The sequence below is a fragment of the Babylonia areolata genome, chromosome 18 (genome assembly GCF_041734735.1).
Source record: "Babylonia areolata isolate BAREFJ2019XMU chromosome 18, ASM4173473v1, whole genome shotgun sequence".
NCBI classification, from domain to species: Eukaryota; Metazoa; Mollusca; class Gastropoda; order Neogastropoda; family Buccinidae; genus Babylonia; species Babylonia areolata.
The window spans coordinates 5,694,594-5,719,721 of NC_134893.1; the positions used below are offsets into that span (position 1 = coordinate 5,694,594).

Consider the following 25,128-nt stretch of genomic DNA (forward strand, 5'->3'; position numbering starts at 1 on the left):
TTATTTACAAATTTTAAGTGATAAACATTATTCTTTCCATCTAAGTAATTCAGGTTCGCCATAACTTCACATAACTTTGAAAACAGATCAAATAAACGTTTGAAGCAAAAGCTTCGTGAATGACGAAAGCAAGGCAAGTCTTACTGACCAGATTCATTGTCTTCATTCCCATTTTCCACTTGCACAGGTTGATTTTCTTCATTACCACCGCCAAAATCTTCAATTTCTGATAGTTTGTCACCACCATAGTTCTCCGTCACTGCTTCAGTGAGCTCTAGAGAAGTGAAATTTGCCGTTTACGAGAGCAGTTTGGAGATCTGCGTGCCTGTCAGTTTCACCACCGCCATTGTTGTGCTTCATCTTTGAGAAACCTGATGGGTGTCACTCACTTTCAGCAATTATTGTGGCTTTTACAAAACACTGACAGCGCTAATAATGCAGACTTAGACAGAAGAAGGTTGCTGCTTCTGATAATAATTCAAGAATGCGATCAAAACTAGCAGTGATGACTGGAGTGTCAGCTAAACTTGACCATGGATAAGTCACTCGAAACATGTGGTATCACATTAAAATCTGAATTACTACGCCTAAACATAAAGGACGATTGAGAACAGTGTAAAAATAGGACTAGACTGTTTTACAACCAGGAACCTGGAGTGTTTGTTCTTGCGCTCCATCAGTCTGTTACAGAACAAAATGGTGTTTAAAATTGGGGCAAACAAGTTCACTGTTTCTCACTTTTGACCATCAATTCCCAACGGGAAAATATCAAAATAAAGCACTGATACTTTATATTTTGCTATAATACTTGGAAGTTTGATAGAAAAAGTCATAGAATCTGAATAACCAAAAAAATCAAATCTGAAATTTTCTCCAGCGACTTACCCATGATTTTCGTGTACGGCGTCGCGTATTGAGGTAGAATTTGACAGGTCTTTTTTTTTTTTAAGTGAGAAAGGGGAAGATAATTCATTAAGTGTTGGCATTTTATTGTCAGTTTTAAGTTAATGAATGGGGAGAAAACTAAGTACTTTGAGAACACTGAATAAATCTAATGTTTACAAATTGTGTGCAGGTAATGAAATAATTACTAAATTAGAATGAAATTGGTGAATGATTGCCCAGCTTTGACACATGTATTGGTGTTTACAAATAGGGAATAAAAAAGATGAAAGTCATAGTGATTTGCTGACCCGAATTTAGCAGGTGAGATTAAAATTGCTCTGAATTACTTCAAAACTTTTTACCTATTAAAAATGACTTCCCCATAAATAAGACTGATAATGAATTTAAGATGCCTTTTATGTTGTTTGCTTATTTTTTGTTCATTTACAGTGTATTTTCTGTTGATTGCATTTTTGCTTAACCCCTGTTAATTGTAAGCAATTCTGTGTTTTAGTTAAAATGCTGATTTTGCGTTGTTTGTGAGATGGTCCGTTACCATTTTGCAGTCAAAAGCAGTTGGACCTTAATACTGTTATATTATTATGTTTGTGGGTTTTCTTGTTTGTTTGGATTTTTTTCTCACTTTTTGCGAACAGGGCTGAGGTCATTCATAGTGGGTGCACATGCCTGTTATTTGTTGATATGGACATTCATGGCAAGATGATTTTTAAAGAAGAAAAGAGGGAAAGCAATGATTACAAAGACATGAAAACAATACTTCCATTCTAGAGTTATCTCTCTCTCTATATATATATATTATGTGTGTATATATATATATATATATATATAAGAAAAAAGTTATACATTGTAACTATGTCGATTGTTGACTGATAAAAAAGAAATATTGAAACAAGATTGTGGAGAAGAGAAAGAAACAATCGTATGGAATCAGAAAAAAAGGCAGTAAGAAAAGAAAAGAAAAGGCTTATCTGGTTAATTATGGAGAAGAAAAAAAGGAAAAATACCAAGCAGACTTGAAATGACATGGTGCATTTAAGGAGGGGAAAAAAGGGTGATAAGACATCCCAAGAAAAGGGAAGGAGTACTTTGGCAGTCACCCTTGCCTATGGAACTTGACCTGCCTTGTATCACTGTCACTTGATCAGTCATGTCCTTGCACTTTGGTGACCTTGACAGGCCTGTGTTCATCCAACTTGCTTGTTTTGCAGCCAGGTATTGATGATACAGTAAATCATCAAGGTACTTTGGTAAGAAAGGGGAGCGACCTGCATTCGCCCAATCTGCATTTTTTCCTCCGACATAAAGATGCAGCAAGGTACAGTCTGTGAGAAACTAAACTCTAAGTTAAGTAGAGGAAACTCTGGAATTATTTTCTTAGAATGGGATCATTATTATTTATTTTTGTAAATGTTGCTTAAAAAAAGAAAAAGAAAAAAGAAATATGTGCAAACAAAGGAAATCATGGAAAACTACAACATTCATAAACATAGCAGTACATCTGTATTGACCTAACCATTTTGTGATAAAAACTCCATGCCCAGCACCTCACAATTGTCTGCTAAGGCCTTCCCTTGAACTCTCTACCTTTGCTCCACTTAAAGCATGAAAACACTTTCTGAACGAATGTGGGCAGGCATCAAGGGAAAAGAACACACTGCAGTGTTTTAGGGAAGGTCTTACAGCTAGGTCACAGAATTGCCTCTGTAGGTCAGCATCATCATGCCCAGTCATTTAATGTTTATGAAATGTCTTATGAAGTAGTTTGTGAAACAGCATAAGCAAAGTGTGAGCAGGTAACTGAATTCAACAGGGCTTTTGTGACGGTAGTTATAGAACATTGCTAAAGTCAGAGCATTGGATCTCGTGGGATAGCTTAAGGATCATACCACCATCTTCTGTGAACGAAGAAAAGAGCTTTGGAGCTGATTGAAGGAAATCATTATAATGTTACATATGGAAGCGTGATACAATCATGGTGGTATGAACCACCATCTTCTGTGAATGAAGAAAAGAGCTTTGGAGCTGATTGAAGGAAATCATTATAATGTTACATATGGAATCTTGATACATCTTGAATATTTACTGAGCAGTAATTGCATCAAGGGGATCAAGATCTATGCAGGTTGAACTTCTAGATGTATTAAAGAACATGCATTTAATTTTTGAATTCGAGAAAGATTTCCAAGTTTAATCTTGTGAATGGTTCTCCTGACTCCTTTGCTGGGCTTCTTTTTCACAGTGACTCAGTCCAGATATGCACAATGTAGCTCTGAATCTACAAGTTACATCTCCCATTATGATCCAGGATTGATGATTTTTAAAAGTAATGGTTGCAAAAATAAGCTTTCTTGAGCTCATGAATGTGGTTTAAGTAATATTAATACCTTGCCTAAATTGTCCACATCTGAAAGCTTGAATGCTGATAGATTTGATACTGCTGCATTGTCTGTCAGGCTACAGTGGGTTAGGAATAGTATTGAGGACAAGTAATTTGTAGCCTTTGTGACATTTTTATTGTTGGCCTTTCTCCTGTTTATGTTTACAGTTATTAAGAAAATTGAAATTAAGAAAATTAAAAAGAAAGAAAAAAAGCAATGAAAAAGGGGTTCTGGCTCATGTAGTATTACTTCTGATCTGATAAAGGACACCTTATTCACTTTTCTTTTTTTTTTTTTTTTTCTTTTTTTTTTTTAAATGGTCCATCAACCACCACAACAGCCAGATGCTGTTAAAAGCATGTGTCCTGTTTGAGAGATGTGTTCTTTACAAAATAAAAAAACCCAGAAATCAGTTGGAGTCACATGTAAGCCACAAAGCTATGCTCCTCATGTTTTTGATTTCATTTGCTTCAGTGTTCTCGTATTCCTTTGATGAGTTCATATTGGAAGTGTTACATTTCTTGACAGAACACATTTTTCTAAAATTCCCGTCCCCATTTCCCTCCTTTTTTTATGCACAGCCCTTACCACAGCCTTCCGTCCTATCTCCAAACCCTTTTCCCCTCTTCATCTGTAATGGTGTATCTTTAAACATAACAAAATAACCATTGATTATTTTTATGAAGGTATTGCCCAGTTTCTGTTTTATAGACTTAAATATTTTGTCTGGGTGAAATATTTTCAACTTAAGTATTTTGTCTGAAGCATTGTGGAATATAAACAGTACATATGTTTCTAAGGGGAGGTTTGGGAAGGGGATCAGTGTGTATATCTGTAAAATTAGACTTCTGTACTGCTGTAATTATAAATACTGGCATTCCACTCAGTGAGAGCATAGTGTTAAAGAAAGGGCAACTTGGAATTTTGGGCCTTGACTTGCAATTTTTGTTGTTCATTTGGCCAGGTTGAAGTTCACCTTGTGGACCAAAGTTTTGGGGAAAGGAGTAAGATTACTGGCATTAAGATATTTAGGATATGGTAAATAAAGTAAAAGAAGAGATTGTGGAAGGAGTGCAAGCATATTGGATGGGACATGTTGACAGAAGGGGGAAAAAGATAAAGTGAGGGTAATGAAGAAAGAGGATGAAGTAGGGGTAAAATTAGATTGGTTGGGGCCTAGTGAGTGAAGGAAAAAAAACAACTGATAATGTTGTGGGCATGATGAGTAGAAACTTGACATGAGGAAGTTATGACAAAAGAGCTGGATGTTGGCAAAACATGTAGTCAGAAATAGGGAGCAGAACACATTCAGGGGATGCCTAACCTGAGGCTGTGTTTTCAGTCGGCCAGCGGCCAGCAGACAAGCAGCAGTGGGCTACAGGCACTGCAGGTTGGGTACAGAGAAGTTCAGACAGTGACATTGACTGGACTCAGCCACCCCCAATTTCTGCCCCACCCCATTCTGCAGGGGCACCAGGTGTGTATTTTAATGAGTGTGTGTGTTCTTGTGGTTAATATAAACAGTGGCATTTTCTGTGTTTCACAGGATGGTAGGCTGTGGTAAGTACTTTCTAATGGTTGCCTGAAATGTTGCATTTGGGCAAAGGTCTAATAAACCTTCAATTAATTTTGAAGCAATAGATCTACTATTTGGATTTGATTATTTCCACCTCCCTTGTTCAGTCATTTTTGTTGTCCTTTCAGAGAGTATTTCATGGAAGTCTTAAATGCTTCACCTGTGAAAATGAGAAATTTGTGATTGATTTTTCCGGGATCATAGATCATACATCAGTAACAGTAGTTACTTGTTTGGCATTCATCTTCAGGGTTGTGTAGACTCCAGATCATACATCAGTAACAGTAGTTACTTGTTTGGCATTCAACTTCAGGGTTGTGTAGACTCCTAAAGTTGTTTTCCCCAGTTTCTTGATAATACAATCGATGTCAGCTTGCCTTAGTGAGTGTTTTTTTATGAGGTTATTTTGATTGCAGGCAAAGTCTTGTGGTCATCATCAGGAGAAACGGACAATGCCCCAGATTCAGGTGGTGCTGCCAAATCGGGAACTGTGAACTCAACTCCCAGCTCAAAGAATTCTGATACCAATCCAGACAAATCTCCCAACACAACCATGGCAAATCTTAGTGCATCTATTTCATGGGGAGCCAACTCTTCCACCTCTGGTGGGCTGGACTCCAGCCTTTGGGGAGCAATGAACACCACTGCAACAAGTACCAGCTCCACCTGGGGGTCGTCCACTGCACCAGGCTCCCTGTCACTGAACCAGGGTCAGAGTATGCAGATAGGAGCCAGTTCAGTGGGGGATGGTCAGAACGCAAACGGGTCTGCTTCAGCACCTGGCTGGGGACTGTCTCCAGTAACTCCTACTGGTAGCACAGGGGCTGACAACAGCCAGTCCCAGGCAGGTAGTGTGGCCAGCAACACCATTGGACAGCAGAGTGGCCCCTCCACCCTGGCCAACAGCCAGTCGGTGCCACCAGCCACCAACACTATGCCCTGGCATTCCACGAAGCCCTTTGGTTTCACCCCCACCTCGGACACCAGCTGGTCCAACCCATCATCTTCTGCCATGAACACGACAGGCAGCACCAACAGCAAGGAGGCCAGTAGCAGTATTGTGGGAGTCCTGGGTGAGCCAGGCAATTTGGCACAAGGACTGGCTAACCTGAGCATTGGTAAAACGCCCCCACCAGACTGGAATGCTATGAAGACTGGGTGGAACAGCACCATGGACCCTTCCAAGCTTCCTGTGGGGGCAGTTGGTAGTTCTGCTGATATCTCTTTTGCACAAGCCACACAAAAAGGATTGAAGCCACCCATTGGCAGCATTCGGTCAGGCGTCTTGTCAGCCAAGGAGGAAGAGATACGCCGAGCTGTCAACACAAATGAAGGTTGGGGAACCAGGCCTGTACGCCAGGACACCAGCTGGGACATAGAGTCCTCCCCCAAAGCAGCCCGAAAAATGATGGCTGAAATGCCTGAAGTGGCCCCATCCAACGTGTGGAACAACAACAATGGCACAGCCATATGGGAGTCCACACGGGAACCCTCAGCTCCTGGTTGGGGACCCAATGCAGCAAGTGGAGGCACCATCTTTGCAGACAAAGATCCCAATAACTGGAACATGCCCCCCAAGCCCAACATGGAGGGGACCAACTGGGGAGGGGGTGGTGGAAATGCTCCAATGATGAACAATCCCATGTCAGACAAGTCCATTGGAACCTGGGGAGGAGAAAGCCAACAGTCCTCCAGCAAATTGTGGGGAAACAAGACGGAGACTGGGTCCTGGAATGAACCACCCCCAGAACGCAACATGACCTGGGGTGGGCAGGACACAGATGTAGGCACTTGGGAAGATCCTGCCACAGCCGCTGCCAGGCGCATTGTGTCTAGTAGTGGGGTGGGACCGATGGGCATGGGTGGAAGCGGTGGAAATGGTGGTGGTAACATGGGCAGCAACATGGCCATGGGAGGTGGCAATATGCCAATGGCTGCCAACACCATGACCATGGGAGGGGCGAACATGGGCATGCCAGGGGCCAACAACATGCCCATGGGAGGGGCTAACATGCCCATGGGAGGAGCGAACATGCCCATGGGAGGAGCGAATATGCCCATGGGAGGAGGAAACATGCCCATGGGAGGAGGAAACATGCCCATGGGAGGAGCAAACATGCCCATGGGAGGGGCAAACATGCCCATGGGAGGAGCAAACATGCCTATGGGAGGAGCAAACATGCCTATGGGAGGCAACATGAACAGCATGAACAGCATGAACATGGCTATGGCTGGAGGCGGTGCTATGAATATGGGTGCTGGTGGCATGGGAGGCGGCAACATGAATATGCCCATGGGCACAGGTAACATGAACATGGGAGGTGGTGGTGATTCCTCTGTGTACTGGAATGACCCTAATGCCAAACCGCAAGGCTGGAACCAGGCTGGTGGCCCACCACGCCCTAAACCTGATGAACCCTGGAACAAGCCTGGTATGGGCCGACCTGGCAACAGCAATGGATGGGGAGACCCCAGCGGAGGAAGTTCACAGAAAGTGGATGATGGAACAAGCATCTGGGCTGCCAATGCACAGGAGCAAGTTAGTATACTGTCGGCGTATCATCAGCATGATTTGGTATTTGTTGGGTTTTGTGTGACCATAATTGGATATCCTTTACTCTGCTTTTTGCAGCAATCTGTTGAAACTGTTTGTATTTTGAGATAGCTGAAGTGTTTTCCATTATTATTTTTTGTTGTTGGTTTCATTATTTTAAGGTAAGTCTTCAGGCTTAGGTTTAATTAACGTACTTTACTGTGACCCACTGGTGCAGACTCCAGCAGGGGTCTGAAGCGATGTAGTCCTGTGACCATGCGAAAACAAGAATGAAAAAGGTATCGAGAGATGCAAAAGACTTAGCTGCTGGAAAGCACAGGATCGGGATGGAAGATGGCTGCCGGAAGAAGAGGGCACTTGAAAGGCATGCACAGGGGAGGTAACCTACAAGGGGGAGGTAACTAGCCACATGTACTTTTGTTTTCTCCTTTTCTTAGGGGTAGTAGTTTGCACGGGACAGGGAATCGGACCCCTGCCGGAGTCTGCACCAGTTGGTCACGGTAAGTATGTTAGAATAAACATAATTTTAGGAAGAAAATTTCCTATTATATATTTTGTTTTTGTGTTTTTTTTTATGTAGGAGATCCTATTTTATAGTGTAATCAAGTGAAAGTAGACTGAAATATTTTGTGAATATTTTATGTCGGTAAATTTGAATTAGGCACAGATTTTTTTTGATTTTTTTTTTTTTTTTTTAGTAATTCATTAATGAATAATCTTGAAAAAGATATATCAAAAGTGCATCTTTTTCCAAAAGATCAAAAGGCAGATTGTATTTCAAGCATATTGTGTCAGCTGAACATCCAGTTTTTTTTTCTAGGAGAAATCTTGCACTTTTTCCCCTCCAGTAAGGAGGTCTGTGGAGGTGGGTAAAATGTAACATGTCTAAAGTTGTCCTTTTCAAGCAGGGAAGACTGTTTTTGCAGGCAAGAGCGGCTGGTTGGGGTGAGCCTGGCGCCATGTGGAACCCAGCTTTTGGTGCTCGTCCCAAGGCTACCTCCTGGTCAGGAGGAGGAGAGCAGGACTGGCAGCGCAAGTTGGTAAGAGCTCTGGTGTGTGGAAAAGAATGCTTGTTGAAAGATGAAACCACAGTCATGATGTTTGATTAGATATGACATTTTCCTATTAAAAATATGTTTAAGAAATGAAAAAAGAAAATTGAACAGCTGCTTGAGTACACTAATAGTTGCTGGTTTGTTTTTGGTTTTGTAACATAGTGTGTGTGGAAGAAAGCATCCTAGTATATAGCTGGTGAAGATTAGTAGATAGCTATTGTCTTTGCCCTTGTGAATAGATCATTTTAGATGCTAGAAGCCACTGCTTGTTCAGTTAATTCCATCCATTGTAAAGGAACACTTGGGTCTAAGGGAAAAAGAGAAAAGTAAAAAAAGCATCCCTAAATGTAATGGTAAATTAAAGTGTGGGTTTTTTTGTGTGTGTGTGTGTGTGTTTTTTTGTTTTTGGTGTTTTTTTTAGGTGTTTTTTTGTTTGTGTTTTCTTTCTCTTTTTTTTTTTCTATGTCCTTATGTCATATACTGTCAAATTTGAATAAAAATGTTTATTTAAAAAAACACTTTGGTCAGATGACACAGGGGTTAAGATCTTTGGAAAGGGGGTGGGGGGGGAATGTTTATAGTACCAAAGATATTGTATTTCTCTAAGGCATTATGGTAAGTGTTAAAAGACCTTACTGAGTGTACAGTACTACTTGCAGCAGAACCAGCAGCGTTTCCCAGGCAGTTCAGGCCAGCCCCAGATGAGAAGTAAGCTGATCCAACAACTGATGGACATGGGTTTCAAGGTGGGTACTTTGTATTGTTTTTCAGTCTGTGAGCATGGAGTTGATTCTGCCAGGATGGACAATACATTGTAATCAACCTTGAGAAATCATTTTGGGGCCAAGACGGACAATTTGGATGAAAAGATTTGCCATTGATTTTGAAAGATAATTGTAGAAACTTTCTTGTTATGCTTGAATAAACAGTAAAGCAAGCAGAAGACAGTTTTGTCTGTCTGCGTACCTCCAGTGCAGTTTCCTGTATGTTTGAATGACTTTTTGAATCACTTGTGTAAACAAAGTGAGTCTATGTTTTAACCCGGTGTTCGGTTGTCTGTCTGTGTGTCTGTGGTAAACTTAAACATTGCCATTTTCTCTGCAAATACTTTGTCAGTTGACAATAAATTTGGCATAAAAATAGGAAAAATTGAATTCTTTCCAGTCATCTTGTTTAAAACAATATTTCACCTCTGGGATAGGCACAAAAAAATTTTTTTAAAAGAAGCCAAATTATATGCAAACTGAATTTACTGTTATATTTTTTTTTATTCTCTAAACTCGGCACTTTGATCTGATATTCTGACACAAGAAGAGCAGTCATTTTTATCATTTTTTGTTCAAACAGGAACTTCTTTTGCAAAGCATGGAAGTTATATTTATTTTGCATATCTTTGGTGCAGATAGTAAAAAAGGGAAGTTAATCTGTAATTAATGCTAGGGGGCTTAATTTGCTTTAAACTGATCTTTCTCATCTTAAACATTACATTTTGAAATTATACTCAGTACATAAAAAGCTTGTATGTTTTACTCTGTGTACAGGGCTTTCACTTTGTTCATTAGCCCAATTGGTCTTTTTCGGAAAATATTAATCGACAGTACACGATAACATGTGATGGAAAGTAGGAGAAGGAGACAATTAAATATTTATTCAGAGAAAGATTTGTGAACGCCTCATCACTTACTGGATTATGCCCCAAACTGCCATAAAAATATCCATAGAATCAGTCGGAATTCACAGTTAAAAAATAATAAACCATGAGAGTTAATACCCTTGAATAGATGAAACGCAAAATTTTCCAGTCTTGACTTTTCTCAAAATGAAGTCCTTTTCACTTCATATGATGTTTAGAAGTACTTGTACTTGGCTCTGCATGTTATTAGCTTAACAAAATACTCAATTTTCATATCAACTTTAAAACTATAAAACTTGAATGAACATAAAAGACGAATTGACCGCCGTGTCAACCGGGTGTAACTAAACTTGTACATCTCTCTAGATCCAGAGAAAACGGCTAAATGTTGCAGTGTGATTGCCGCGATAGCCACATCTCCTTTACTGCGGACTTAAAAAGAATTTTTAATTGCCCTTTAAGATTTTTTGAATGCCCAAGATACACCAGAATAATACGATTTAAACAGCGTTCTCACTGGGAATACCGCAATCGATTTATCGCCCTTTAAAAAAAGCCTGTTTATATGTTATATTTTTTAACGTCGGTGTAAGGAGCCACGATAGTGTAATGGATAAGACAGTTTCTTCTCACCCGAACACGCGGGGTTAAAATCTGCCGTTAGGACTTTTTTTTTCTCTCTTTTTCTTTTAACCCGAAACTTTATGATAACAAATACAGAACACATTTTAACGATTAGATTTTTTTTTTTTTTTTTTTTAAGTGTATTACAAGTGAGTCTTGAAGGCCTTGCCTCTCTTGTTTTTTCTTTTTTCATCTTGCAAGAATTTTTTGTCAGTGTCATCCTGGTTCAAGGGCACAGGGTATAAATGTTACTGAAGTCATGAAACTGTATTGTTAATTCGATTCCGATAAGATTTTCATTATATGCTTAGACTGAGTTTGTGTGCATTTTGTCTGTCCAGACCATTGACATTGTTTAAACCTTAGGAATGGTTTGTTTCCACAGGTGAAGTGGAGAATTATGTTGGTGACACTTCATGGTCGGCTGGGCTCTAAGCAATATTTTTAATTTTAATTTTAATGTTGGTGACAGGGCTGTAGATTGAAAAAGTTGTTGTTGATTGTTGGCAGATAGTACTTATTTAGTTTTTCTTATTTGTTTTTGTTTTACAGAAAGAGGAGGCACAGAATGCGTTGATCAGCAATAACATGAACTTTGAGAGTGCTCTTGGTGAGTATGGTTGTTGCTAGTTCTGATGAGCATGACTTGATGTGTGATTTTGAATGGATTCCCCCACCCCTCTCTTCCATTAGTAATGAGGGCTACAGTGGTGTGGCACTTAACAGACAAAATACACACAGTCACACACACACACAGAGCAATTGACTTGGTTATTGTTTTTGTTTTTCTTTGTGTAATTGGACACAATGAATTATTTATGACTTGTTCTGTTGTTTCAGGGGAGTTGACTTCAGGGCTGCACAAGAAAGAATCAGATGATGTATTTCAGTCTGGTGGCTCTAAAATGCTCCGCCAGGGTTTCGCTGGGGACAATGCTGGCATGATGGGAGAGGACCTAGACAATCGTTCAGACAGCAATCCACATGTGCCTAACTTTCCCATGCAAAATACTCCTTTCAATAATGCTCAAGCCGCCAACCCCTCATACATGTCAGCAGGAATGAATATGTATGATCATCGCAGCAAGGGAGGCCCCCCTATGCCTCAGACGAACAACGGCAGTCTGAACAACAACTTGCAGCACAAGCTGAAAGTGATGCAACAGCAGCAAGGTGGAAGCAACAATGCTGCACCAGCTCTGAACAGCCTGAGTCCAGGGCAGGTAAGAGGCGGGAATGTTCCTGGCTCCAGCAACCAGAGCATGGTGCAGCAGCAGGCCGCTCAGCAACAGATCCTGCAGCAGCTGCGTCTGGCTGTCCAGTCAGGCCTCATCTCTCCCCAGCTGCTCAACTACCAGCTACCTCATAACATTCTGGTAATGCTCCAGCAGCTGCTGCAGCTGCAGAACGCCCTGCAGAACCTGATCCAGCGGCAGCAGTTCCTGCAGCAGAACAAGGTGACCCTCAACATCCCGCGCCCCCAGCTGGACCAGGTGTCTGTCATGATTGGCCAGTACAAGTCCCAAATCCTCAACCTGCAGAAGCAACTGCAGACTGCGCAACAGAACATGCTGATGAAGCAACAGCCCCCCACGGCACCTACACCCACACCCTCTCAGATGCAGACCATGAGCCAGCCTCCTTTGGGAATGCCCCCTCCTATCCCTACATCTGTGCAGGGAGAAGGGGGTGAGTCCATCATGCCCCTGCCTGGCGACATAGCAAGTGGGGCATCCAATGCAGCCAGCATGTCTCGGCTCAGCCAGTGGAAACAGCCCACCATGGATAAGGAGGGTTCAGGAGACCTGAACAAGGCTCCAGGATCCAAACCCCAGGGTCTGCAGCACTCACACTCAACACCCACCATGGGACCGTTTGGAGATCTGACTGGCCTCAACATTGGAGGGGACAGCACCTGGTCTTCCCTGGCTACCTCCACCTCCAGCAACTGGCCCAGTGCCTCTGCTGGGGACAGTAGTGCTGAGGATGGAGGCAAGAGGGAAAATGGCACCCCACCCACCTCTGGTTTGGCCGCCATGTTGGGAGGAGGAGGAAACCTGGGGCTGTCCACCGATGTGATCCCTGAATTTGTGCCTGGCAAGCCATGGCAAGGCCTGAGCAGCAAGAGTGTGGAGGATGACCCTCACATCACCCCAGGCAGCATCTCCCGCTCCCTTAGCGTGAATGTGGTGAAGGATGACTACCTGAACAACCTGACCAATGCCAGCAAGTCCAGCCCATCCTTCAGCACAGACGCCACATGGAGCACTGGTGACAAACAGGCCAACCCTGGTGCTGCTGAGACCTCCATGGCCAGTGCCATGACACTTGGGGCCTCCAATCTGCAGGCCCAGCAGAATCGCTCTGCTGCCGCCAACAATGCTCAATGGCAGCCGCCTACTGGTGGCTATGGGCGCCAGCATTCCTGGGCTGGAAGGTCTCCCAGCTCTGCTTTCACTCAAGGTATACGGCTTTTAAAGTTTAAATTTTATTACACATACTATACTGTGACCCACTGGCCTATTAAATTCTTAATAAATGATTTAAATCTGATATTCACACATGTGTGGTTACTGTTGTGGATACTTTTTTTTTTTATATATACATCTTTTGAAATTATATAAATGTTCTGAGACAAAGAAGAAAATTACATTTGACTTGAAAAACATACAAGCAAATAGTTTTAATTTAGTGATTGTGAAGAATTTTAATTATTTTTTTGTGCTGGCATCATGCCCCCCCACACCCCCCTTTTTTTTAATTTAAATTTTTTATTATTATTTTCCTGTTGCTAAATTTTAGGTGGAATAAAAATGGTTTTGTTCACCAAGGTACCTTATTTAAAGGAGAAACTGCATTGAAGAGTATTAAAATGTGTTTTCTAGCTGTATGTGCAAGACATTTGGTTTAAAAAAAAATGTGTATTGAACTTATAACTTTGTGCTGCAGTCAGCGGATCCGGTTGGGACAGCCGCCAGTCTTCCTCCTGGCTGCTGAAGAACCTCTCCACTCAGGTGAGCAGTTGTTCTCCACCAGAGCCTGATGTGTGCGTGTGTGTGTGTGTTTCCAGTGGTTCAGATTTTGGATTCCCACAGATGATTATAGATCACCAGAAAAAGACATAGCCTTGTCAGTGTGTTAATTTGTATTGATGAATCTTCACTGCAATAATAAAAATTACTGCCAGAGGTGAAGAGAGATAGACTGACATTCAAAGGCAATGATTGGAATACTGACATAATTTCTATTAATTATAAATTGTTGAAGTCTACTGTGTTGATATGTCACTCTTGGATAGCACAGTAGAAACGCGTGTTTAGTATCCTTCAGTAGCTTAACTCTGTTGTATAGATATGTACTTTCAGCAGTGTTAGGTATCAGAATCCTTTACAGTGACTGTTCAAGTATTACAATTTAGAAATATTTTTGGCAGGAATACTTGTGGTCATGAAGGCTTTGGTTTGTGGTATTCAGGATGAGGAGCAGTAAGAAAACCAGCAACACAGAGACCCAAGACAAAAGCTCCGTCTGCCACTGTGCCTGCCTGTCTGTTGTGGTTTGGTAATGGGATTACACCTTGCTGATGGAGCCCCCCTACTTTCCCTGCTAAGAGTTTCCCAGTCTTCGACCAGTCCTCCTCCAAACCATAACATGGGTGCCACACCTGGCGTCTACCCCTGAACGCTAGTGTCACTACCGTCCTCTTCCTTTTCCCATCACAACCATGTTTACCTAAGCTGTGTACCATTACCTAGTCACAACCACCTCCCCACACATCCCAACTCCAGTCCAGGTGGTGGTCAAGGGAGAGGACTGGTGACACTGTAGTCACATCGTGTTCTGTAATTCTGCATTGTCCACTAAGACAGGCATCAACATACATGATATCTAGCCTGTTTGTTTTCTTCCTTAGAAAGAAGAAAAAAAAGAAGAGACTTCTCAAAGAATTGAACCCTGTTCCCTTGTCCAATTTATTTTTCTCACATTGGCCCTGATCATGTTTACTCTTCCCACATGTTCCCCTTGTGCACAACCTTTTACATGTTAGTGTGATCTCTTGTCTGTGCGGGTTAGTTATTCTGTGACAGAAGCAAAACAATGGGCAAAGTGAAATAATACAGGCAACTTGAGTATATGTGTATTCAAAGACAATGACAGAAAATATGTATCAGTTCAATGTGTTCCAAAAACTATCAGCAAAGAGCTGCCTCCTCGTTGTGCATACCAAGGTGCTCACCTCTTGTCTTGCAGAGAGCACAATGCTTTGACTCATTTTGCTTTTTTCTGCATGGGGCGATGTATCCAAGTCTTTCAGAAAATCCTGTTGTCTTGTCATTCTTCAGGGGTGTGGAGTACAGGGCAGGGGAGAGGGGGGTGTTCGAGGAGCAGGGACCAGCCTCCCTGAGCTTGGCTGGTCTAGTCATGGGAAGAGCATCAGTTGACAGCTGGCTGGGCACCTAAACTAACCCACCAAACTGGAGAAGATGGGATGCACAGCACCAGCTGATGCCAGTCTATGTCATAATCGGTATTTAGTCGGGATAGCTGCAGGTCACAAAGGCAGTAGTTCTGCTGTCAGGTGCGGATTGGATGGTGTAAGGCAGGGCCTGGTGGCCCACAGCACTTCAATGGTTGTGTAGTAGACAGAAGTATGTTGTGGACCCTCCTTAGAAAGTGGGTTCATGTCAGGGTAAGTTGTAGGAAGAAGTTTGTTCATGGGCTGGCTCTCTGGAGGAGAGTTTCTTTGGAGGGAAGAGGTTTTCGAACCAGCTACAAGCTGAAAGAGATAGGTCAGTCGGTAATAGCTCTGCCATCATGATTCAAATGTGCTATGTCAGTCAATATTGTTGGCACCACAAGTACTGGTCATTCCATGACAAGCCCCCAGGCTGTTTCTCTAAGGAACAAGTTCTTAGATGAAGTCTGTGCAGTGATGAAAGTTGTTTTGTCTTCCTGGTACAAATGTACATATGACTTTCTGGAGGGAGGGAGGGGAATTGTAATAAAGATTATAAAAGCAGTTGGTGAATCAACAGACACAATGCACCATCATGCTGATCTGCTATCTGCTCCAGGTGATTGAGATACACATTGTTGAGATTGATTTACAGGTAGTAAAGATGAAAGTGTACAGTATTTTTCTCTTTTTTTTTCTTTTTCTTTTTTAAATATGTGTGTGCAAATAAAGTGGGACTTTTAGCCATTTATTTTAACTTCTGATAATGATCGTGGAGTTGGGGAATCCGATTTGACAACTATACATGGAGTTTTCACATATCAACTTGCAGTCCTGAACATGTCAGCAGGGGCACCATAATTATTATTGCGGTTTTGTTTCATATGTTTGTAAAGGGGTGAGGGAAATTGGTGCATTGTTTTAGGACTATGCCGTTTCATGTTTGAATTTCGTGTTTTTGTGTTGAATGATGTGTTTTTGTGAATGAACAATATGACTAATAATATTACAGTGTGCATATTTTGCAAGTGTTAAAAAAAAAAAAAGATAGTGCTTTGATTGCTTGTGAAGACCAGATGAACCATTGTGAGTTGCATTTAAAGTGAGGAGACTCTATGACATGTTTCTGTGGCCAGCCCTTCTACTGTTTGACCATATGGACTCTTGTCAGTTGACAGGATTGACATACCTGTGATAACTGATGTCTCAATGTTTTGTTGTCTGTCAGTCTTGTTAATCATGCAAGTGAATCAGGTTTCAGGTGCTTTACCAGCTTCCATCATATTCTAGTTCAACAAGGACGTGTATAGTTTAAAAAGAAAAAAAAAGGACAAAATCATAGGGGAGGGATACTTAAAAATAAGAAAAAGAAAAAAAAAGTTTTGTTTGTACAGACATAACTACACACCTCCTTTTTCACTATGTCACTGTTTTGGACAAAGTGGAGAGAAAAGAATACTACTACTTTACTAGCCAGTTTGAACTGCTGTACTATATTTATATATATATATATTTGTCAGTTTATTGTTCATCCCTTGTTCGCCTTTGGTGAGATTTATCAAATAACAATGAATGTAACTATATGAACTCAAATTGTTTTGCAACAAATATGAGGTATATATATTTATCAATTTTTGCCTGTCTGAGTCATTTATGGAAAATCTGTGTTGTTTAAACTATTTGTGCTTTATAATTTTTGTGTTTTGGTTTTAAATAATAATATGATCTGGTAATGGCTGTGATGTGCCGCATGGCTGGCAGCAATCTTGTATGTATGTAGGGTCACTTGACATTTCCATTGCAACAGTGATGATTCCTCCCTCCAACTTAGTTGTGGTTAATTCCATTGCAAAGCAGTGTGGTTAAGAAAGTCCCAGAATGCTGTACTTACTGCTTGTCTGTACATCTGGGGTTGTGTTGATTGATGTTTTATGTTTTATCATTGTTTGCCAGTATCATCCCTCACATATTCATCATGTTTAAAGTGTGAACAGAGGTTTTTTGACAGGATGCTTTAAAGATGATCATTTCAGTGTATTAAACAAAAAAACAACAAAAAACCCAAAACAAAAAAAAAAGAGGGAGGGATGTGTGAAATTGAGATCACACTGCATTACAAGAGAACTTTTGGGAAGGGACAGTGCTACCATGAAGAGCAGGATGCAACTTGTGGCTGCCATGTGCTTTGACCCTTCACATCACTCAAGCTTCAGAGCCACACATTACAGCAATGATAGCATATGTCTGAACAGTTTTCGCACACATACATGCACACAGAGCTAGATGTGCAGATTTGCCACACACAGCCCTTTGATTTGCCGAAAGGGTTGTTCAACCTTGTACAGCTGTGTCAGGCATTATATCTGATGTTGATAAAAGAAAAGTTATAATCATTTCAAAGAAAAGAGATGTATAAGAGTAGTGACTTGTATGTCTAAACCCTTGCAGCTGGCTTTGCCATCAGACTCTGTGTGTGTGTTTGGGCGCAAATGTAGACACTGTTATCGCAGTTGCTGAGTTCTGTTAGCACAGTGATATTGCATGATTGCTAGAAACCCATTTCCTTATTTGTTTCTAATTGCTTGAGTTGTTTTCTTGCCTCACAACATACCACTAATCAGTGAATCTGCATTGGCGAGGGGAATGGGGGAGAGTAGAGATTGTCCTCCTTCCATGATATTTGTTGTGTATTTGACTGCATTTGAGATGTTTCGTATGACCAAATTGAGAAATAAGATCACAACCTGCCAAAGCATTGCAACATATGATGATCCCACAATCTAGGGCAGCTCTGTCTGTCTTATCTGTCTGCCTGCCTCTCTCTTTCTTCCATTCCCCATATATCTTCTTTCCTTTCCCTGTTTCACTTCTGGAGCAAGTGATGTTTACTCACAACATGACATAATGCTTTTTGACAATGTTCAGGTAGTGATGATCTTTGTGAATGTACTTTGATTCCATGCTGACAATACTTAGGACTGATGGTACTTATTGCCAAAGGATTATGCTTTTCTTGTATGTCTGTCAGCCGTGTCTTGATACCAATTATTTGCTGGTGATGTTGATTGTATGGTGTTGGTTCCAAGAGATTACAGAGGCTGGCTGGTTTGGGGCATTGTGTTACTGTGTTGGTTAAAATGTCTACATATCCTTATCAGTATCACATGTTGTCATGGTTGTTGATCATCTGCTAAAAACTCTCCACTTCTGGGACAGTTAATAACTTTTCCGCTACCTGCCACTTGGGTTTGTAAATACAATGTGAAAATGGCGCTTGCCTCTTTGGTGTGTTATGAATATGATGACAAAGAGGAATTTGTCTGTTTTAACTTAATTGATGCCTTCAATGGCTCTTACTTTTAATGTGGGCTTATCAGGAAAGAAAAGAAAAGAAAAAAAAGGCCTGTGGTGAAAGTGATAGGGTTTTTTTGTTTTTGTTTTTTAAATAGGTGATGTGATCCAAGGACGGTACATATTTTTTCTCAGTTGTTTATTGATTTCATTACTGTATATAATACTTTGTCTTTAACTGATTGAAAATTATTTTTAAAACTGACTTGAAGGGAAGAATTTGTGAGAAGTGTAGAATCAGTGCTGACCTTTGGTGAAATATAATGTAGTGAGCAAGCATTTTATGGGTTTTTTTTGTTGTTGTTTTTTTTCTCCTCCAAAATGTTAATGGGTGCTTCATTATTGATTGATAAAGTGCATGTTACAAACCTAAAAAAAGGTTTTCTGTTAAAACAGTTTCTTCGTGTTGACTTGCTTTAGATATCAGATGGTTTGTGCACAACGAATCACAACAAAAGCGGAATTGGGTCAAGTGTTTTTCACTTGGAATTAAGATGTAGATATCTCATACAGAAACATAGGTTTAAAATAAAATAAGATAATAAAAATTAAAAAAAAAACGAAAAAAACCCAAAAAAACTCTTACAAATTCATTTATCAATCTCAATGTCTTACCAATGTGAATATTTTATGTTGTGTATTGTTTCCAATTTGTAAATATTGTTTACCTTCCCTGTTAATTGTGTGGTTTCTGTTTTCTTTTTGTTTTTTTTCCCTGTGCTGGTAGTGAAGTAGTTTCCACATTAGGCAAAGTGTTCTAGTCGAATGGGCTTTTGGGCGATGTCTCTTGATCTGACCAGAAGCCGAGTGAACACAGCTTATACCTCTCCCATTTACTCTCCAGCCTCCAATATCTGCTGGCCGTGTGACTACCATCGCATGGCATGGTCACTCTGGAGAGTCTGAAATGCATTTAACTTTCCCCAACCCCTTGTCTCCACCCACCCCACAATTATTTTTGTACATTTCCTGAGGTTCAGATCATACATCTCCCTCTCTTATCTCTCCAGTCTTTATCAGCTTGTGTGATTTTTTTTTTTTTTTTTTTTTTTTTTTTTTTTTTTCGCTGGATATTCTAATGTTCTATAGGACACAGTTGCAATCAGAGAGGAAAATGTTTTTATTTCGCTTTTCATTCACTTTAACTTGAATAAGATATACTTGCCATTGAATGATTGACGATTTCTGTCTGAAGACTGGCTGAATATATGTCTGTCATTTTTATTTTTCTTAAATTTAAACCTGCCACCCCACCCACCCCTCTTTTTTTGTTTTTGTTGTTGTTTGGTTTGCTTGTTCGTTGATCTCATTACAACAACAAAAAAAAAGAAGGGAAAAAAAAAGACACACAACCACATCACATTGAAGATGTGAGTTTTTATCCAGTTCATTGCAGATGCCACAGTCATCAGCATATTGTCGCAAGCAAGGAGTTTGTTGGGCACAGAAGGAAAGGACACAATCAAACCAAAGGCCAGCCTTATTCCTACAGCCATTCTCCTGCATTATCCATCCATGCCCCCACAGGAAAGTGGGAAAGTGCGAGAGGACTGTTTTGTGGGAGGATGGATGATGAATTAAATAGCGGACCCCCCCCTCAACATGCAGAGATGGAAAAGGCATGTGGGTGGAAGACAGGTCTCTCCTTGGGATGACTTGTGTGTGGCTATGACAGACAAGGTGATAGTGGATTGGAGCAGACGGACCTCTGTGAGGACTGACCTACAAGTGTGTTACTGTGCAGTTCAGGTGTCGGCAACCATTGCATTCCAATTGAAACCTGTTGAAAGTGTATTGTATGTTATGCCAAAATCATCAGTTCACTGATTCCAATGCCATGATAATGGGTTGTTGATTTTTGTACAGATTTGATGTTGACTCTGAGGGGTTTTTTTTGTTGTTGTTTTATATATATATATATGTGTGTGTGTGTTCAAAGGTGAAGGGGAAAAAGAAATTCTCATTTGACATGTTTATTTTCCGATGAATTGCCAGCTCATTATTATCAAAATATTTTGTCATGCAAACGAACATATTACTGTATCAAAAATGCTGTCTGTATTGGATTTTGACCCTTACAACAAAGTATTGATCTTTTCTTCTTTTTTTTTTTTTCTTTTTTTTTTTGTACCAGATATATAATGCGATATTAACTTTTGAACTTGTGTTGGTATTAGTCATGTGCTTTTTTGATGATGGCAATAAGTTATTCCATTTGTATGAATCTTTTGTAATAACATAGAAATGTTGTGTTACTTTATTTATGACTTGTAAAAAAAACACAAAAAAACCCAAAAAAAAAACAAAACAAAACATAAAAGGAAAAAAAAAGAAGAGAAAATGTGTATAGAAGTGTTGAAATGTTATCTATGGCATCTGTGACTTGGTGCAGCTGTATTAGGGTGAAAGCTGTTGCCATGTGGATCCCCTCCAATCTGCACAAATGTAACAGCTTGTTTGGCTATGTTTTCATGAACACTGATTCCCCTGATAGCTAGTCCATAAATTGAGTAGAGCCATCACATTGTCGACCCATTTAGTGTTCACATGATTGATCTGGAGAAAAATACTTTTTACCAGTTAACAGTGCTGGACCATACATGACTTTTACTCATGCTGCTCAGCTGAGTGAGGGTGAGCTTTTTTCTTGTTTCCCCAGAGTGTGCCCTTGGGTTTGTTGCCAGCCTCCTGTGTACTGTAATCTAGTTGTTTTTTGTGGGAAAGGGAGGGGGGTATTGATTCCAGTGGATGGCTTCTACATCTGTGTCCTTGTGATGTGATCTTGTTGTGCCTGTGGGTGGGGTTGGGGCAAGGATATGCATGTGTGTATTGTGAGCATGAGGAGGGGATGACTTTTTGATGCTCGTGGAAAGAAATATTTGCTGGATGGGTATTGTTTTGATGTGGAGTTTCTATCAGTATTGTTCCAGCTCTTGGATTCTGACATAGTGTGCAGTGAGATTTGTCTTCTCAAAGATGCCTTAGTATGCTACCAGTTTTGCCCCACCTATTTAATGTGTGTGGAGAGAGCTCACTTTGTAGTAGGAACAGTTTCTGTGAAAATGTGATTTTCTGTGAAAATGTGAAGTGTGTGCATGTGTGTTGTTTTGGGGAAAGGCTTTGAGGGTTTTAAAAAAAAAATAAAAAAAATTGGGGGGTAAGGGGTATCTTGGCCCTTGACTTCAACAATTTTTGTGCAGAATGAGACCATGAACACTTCAGCAGCGATGACTCTTAATGTAATTTTGAAAATGTGTTTTCATAATCATCTTCATATCCATAACACCTCAACTTTTCTCATTAAAAAGCAAAAATCCTGGCTGGAAAAACAAGGCTTAGAAATTGGCTCTGATTCCCATCATTCACAGGAAAGAGAACACACATGGCATCACAGACTCTGTAACAATGGTCTTCTTCACAAGCATTCCATGGAGTGTCACAGACTTGGGCTGAGTATGCCCCATGGCCTGCTTCTGTTGAAAGCACCGTAAGGCTTGTTAAGTCCAGCTGTTCAGAGGCTGCTGGTGCTATGGTTCTCTTACCAGGCAGCTAGTAAGTAGTTTACTTCGGATGGGAGAGAGTGGTCCTGTTGATAAATATGTGCTTAGTTGTCTCTTAGAATGAGTAGGATTTGCTCTCACTTAGATAAACTGCTTTGTTCTACAGCATACATCATCCACTTGTTGGTCCAGGCATCTGGTGAAGTGAAGGGGTATTTTCACAACAGGCATAAAGCTGGTTTTCTTTTTCTTTTTTCTTTTTTTCGGTGATGCACGCAACTTTGCGAATAGCTTTTCTTTTGTATCAGTATGTTTCTGATTTGAATCCCCCCACCCCCCCCCCCGTGCCCCCGTCCCCTCTGCCGACCAAATTGAGTGAATATGAACATGCATAATAGATCAGTAAGCAACATGGTGATGCAAAGTTTACTGCTTTGGTCAGTTTCAGGCTTGGTCGTACGCATACAGTGATAGATGTTTTCAGTCAGTTGCATTAGAAGATGCACTTCGGGCCCTGTGTGGTCAGCTGGGCACACACAGAGACCTGCCAGCTGTGTTGTTTCTGTATGAGTTGCTGTTCTTGATGATATTGCTGTTTCAACGAAGTGATGTGCGTGTGGCATGCAGGAGAAAGTGTGATTGAATATCAAACAACTTTAATCTTTAATCGTAGGTAAATATTTTATTCTTTCTTATTTGAAATAACAGAAAAGGAAACAATTCAGTCATATCACCAATTTTGTTGACTCAGACTAGCATTCTCGACATTAAGTTTGATCAACACAGAAAGTGGAAATGATCAATTCAGACTGTTTGGCTGTAGTATTGTATTGTGTTGTATTTTGTCACAACATATTGATGAGTTGAAGAAGGAAAGGTGCTAACTTTTCATCACTGTATGATGTACATGATCAACAAGTTGTATTAAGTTGTTATATTAAGTACAGGATTATCGACTATTTTTTGTTTGTATGCATATGTAGTTTATTTTGTGTGTGCTGTTTTCTTTAGTATGATTTTTTGTTTTAAAAAAATACATTTTTTCATTCTGGTGATTATAAGCACTTGTGGAAATATATTCATTGAAAGAGAAAAGAAGTGACCAATACTTTTTTTTTTCCAGTGGTTTCTTTCTTCATGGATGACAGTACTGATATGCTTAGCTTTAAAAAAAAAAAAAAAAAATTGTCCTTGCAAAACTTGGCTTCCCCTTAAAAACCCCATCCCCCTCTCCCTTGCTAACCACTCAAATATGAAGCTGAAACGTGTGTACAAGTGGGGTTGTTGTTTTATTTTTGGGGGAGGTGGGTGGGGTGTTTGTTTGCTTCAACTTTTTCTCTTGACAAGTTGGTGATAACATTTACAGTTGATCACCTTAGGAATCTGTAGCTGATCAGACGGTATGTACAGTGAGTTCAGGTCATCACTGTAGAATGGAATCTTAGTGACATGTAGAATAAAGACAGTTCAGCTGACAGTAGTTCTGCTGTGTCCTCCTCCACTGTCAGCTCTTGAACAGTACTGCTGCCAATGCTACTCCATGAAGGAAATTTCAGATCAGAAACAACAGTTGCCATTCCTGTATAGTCAGTCCAGATAGCTCACTGTAATGACACTCATTTTTTGCATAGTACCGCTTGTGCTGGGGATAGAGATAGGATGTGCTGTTCACTCAGAGTATGTGGGAAACAAGAGTTTAACTGCTGGGGGTTTCCAGTCTGTTCAGACATTGTGATATTCACTTTAAATGCCCTCAACCACGATTCAGATGTTCCTTTCTAGGAAAACCTTAAGCCACTATTTCCCAGTAATATGTAGTATGTCGCAGCATGGATTATCTCGGTTACAATATTAACATAAAATAGTGTGGATAAAATTGCCGAGAGTATTCCATCAGTGAAGTATTAGCTGATTATCTCTCCTCCGTTAAAATGAAAGTCAGTTATCTCACCTTGCCTCAACCCTTTTGGGCTTCCCCTGATCCATCGACAATGTAGAAAAAGGTTGCTGCAAAAGTGTAGCATCATGATTCAGTGTGTGGAGCAATTGCAAACTGCTGGTCTGGCATGGACCAAATCTGAGCCATTCAGTATGAGAATGTGAACATATTGATAGTGGTGACACTGGCCCATATTGATATTGGGTAAAAAATTTAAAAACTGCATCCCCCCCAACCCCCGTCCTAAGTCTTGAGTGATATTTCATTTATTGACTTCAGGTGACAGCTGACATGATATGACACTATACTGAGAAATACAGCTTTCCTGATAAAACCGCTGCATTGACAGGTTTATGGACCAGTGATTTTTCCCCCCAGAAAATTTAGCTGATATATGGATGCTGCACTGACCTACAATAATTCAGAGATGTGGAGATGATAATGTTGGTCACATTTTTGTCATTTGTTTAAATGTAATTCAAGGCGGATATATAGAAGAGGCATTACATAATTATGGGCATCAATAATACTCTTTTTTCAAATGTCAGAGGCTATCTCAGACTTACTTTCAGTAAATTTATATATACTACACTGCCCCCAATTTCCATTCACGTTTGATTTTTTTTTCCCCAACAGAAATAAGTATGCATTTTCTTCTCTCTCTGTGTCTCTTTTAATAGAATTTATATTTGTGAATATTAAATAAATTTTAACTTTTTGCCACTGAATGCCTGTTGGCTTCTGGAATCAACTCTGCAAAGTCCCTGTTTTGATACTCAAAGATAAAAAGTGTATAAATTACACACATAAAAAAAAAAATCGTCTTGACCTAGTCTTGTTTTGGGCAGGTCCTCCTGTGCAGGGCAAGGCTGTCTGATTTTGAAACATGACGACTGATAGACTACCTGAAGAACACCTTTCAGAGAACTGATGGCTTGCACTGAGGATTGAAATGCATTTTTCAACAAATGTGCATGCATGCTCACACACACACGCATACATACACATACTCATACATTCACATTCTTTCTGTCTCTGTTGGGTACATGCGTAGTACGAATATGGTGAAGGAGACGAGCATCTAACACCCAACACATCACTGTTGGTAGACAGATCTGTGCTTTCCCTGTTGACTATGTTTGTTCACCCCCATCTC

The 25,128-nt window shown here is 40.4% G+C and overlaps 1 protein-coding gene across 3 annotated transcripts in view; it reads left to right on the forward strand.

The window, feature by feature from the left end:
- LOC143292390 (uncharacterized) overlaps positions 1–19,112 on the forward strand; it is a 29,668-nt gene extending 10,556 nt beyond the window's left edge. Inside the window, exons 5-13 of one of the 3 annotated variants that reach the window (XM_076602615.1) lie at positions 2,115–2,221; positions 4,627–4,761; positions 5,277–7,399; positions 8,341–8,454; positions 9,129–9,215; positions 11,279–11,336; positions 11,567–13,189; positions 13,676–13,740; positions 14,201–19,112. In XM_076602615.1, the coding sequence (XP_076458730.1) occupies positions 2,212–2,221; positions 4,627–4,761; positions 5,277–7,399; positions 8,341–8,454; positions 9,129–9,215; positions 11,279–11,336; positions 11,567–13,189; positions 13,676–13,740; positions 14,201–14,215 (4,230 nt within the window). In that variant the 5' untranslated portion in view covers positions 2,115–2,211 and the 3' untranslated portion in view covers positions 14,216–19,112. Of the gene's footprint in view, positions 1–1,743; positions 2,222–4,626; positions 4,762–5,276; positions 7,400–8,340; positions 8,455–9,128; positions 9,216–11,278; positions 11,337–11,566; positions 13,190–13,675; positions 13,741–14,200 lie in introns of those variants that run through there. The other 2 variants (XM_076602617.1, XM_076602616.1) reach the window with 2 other exon arrangements.
- Positions 19,113–25,128: the final 6,016 nt, after the last annotated feature.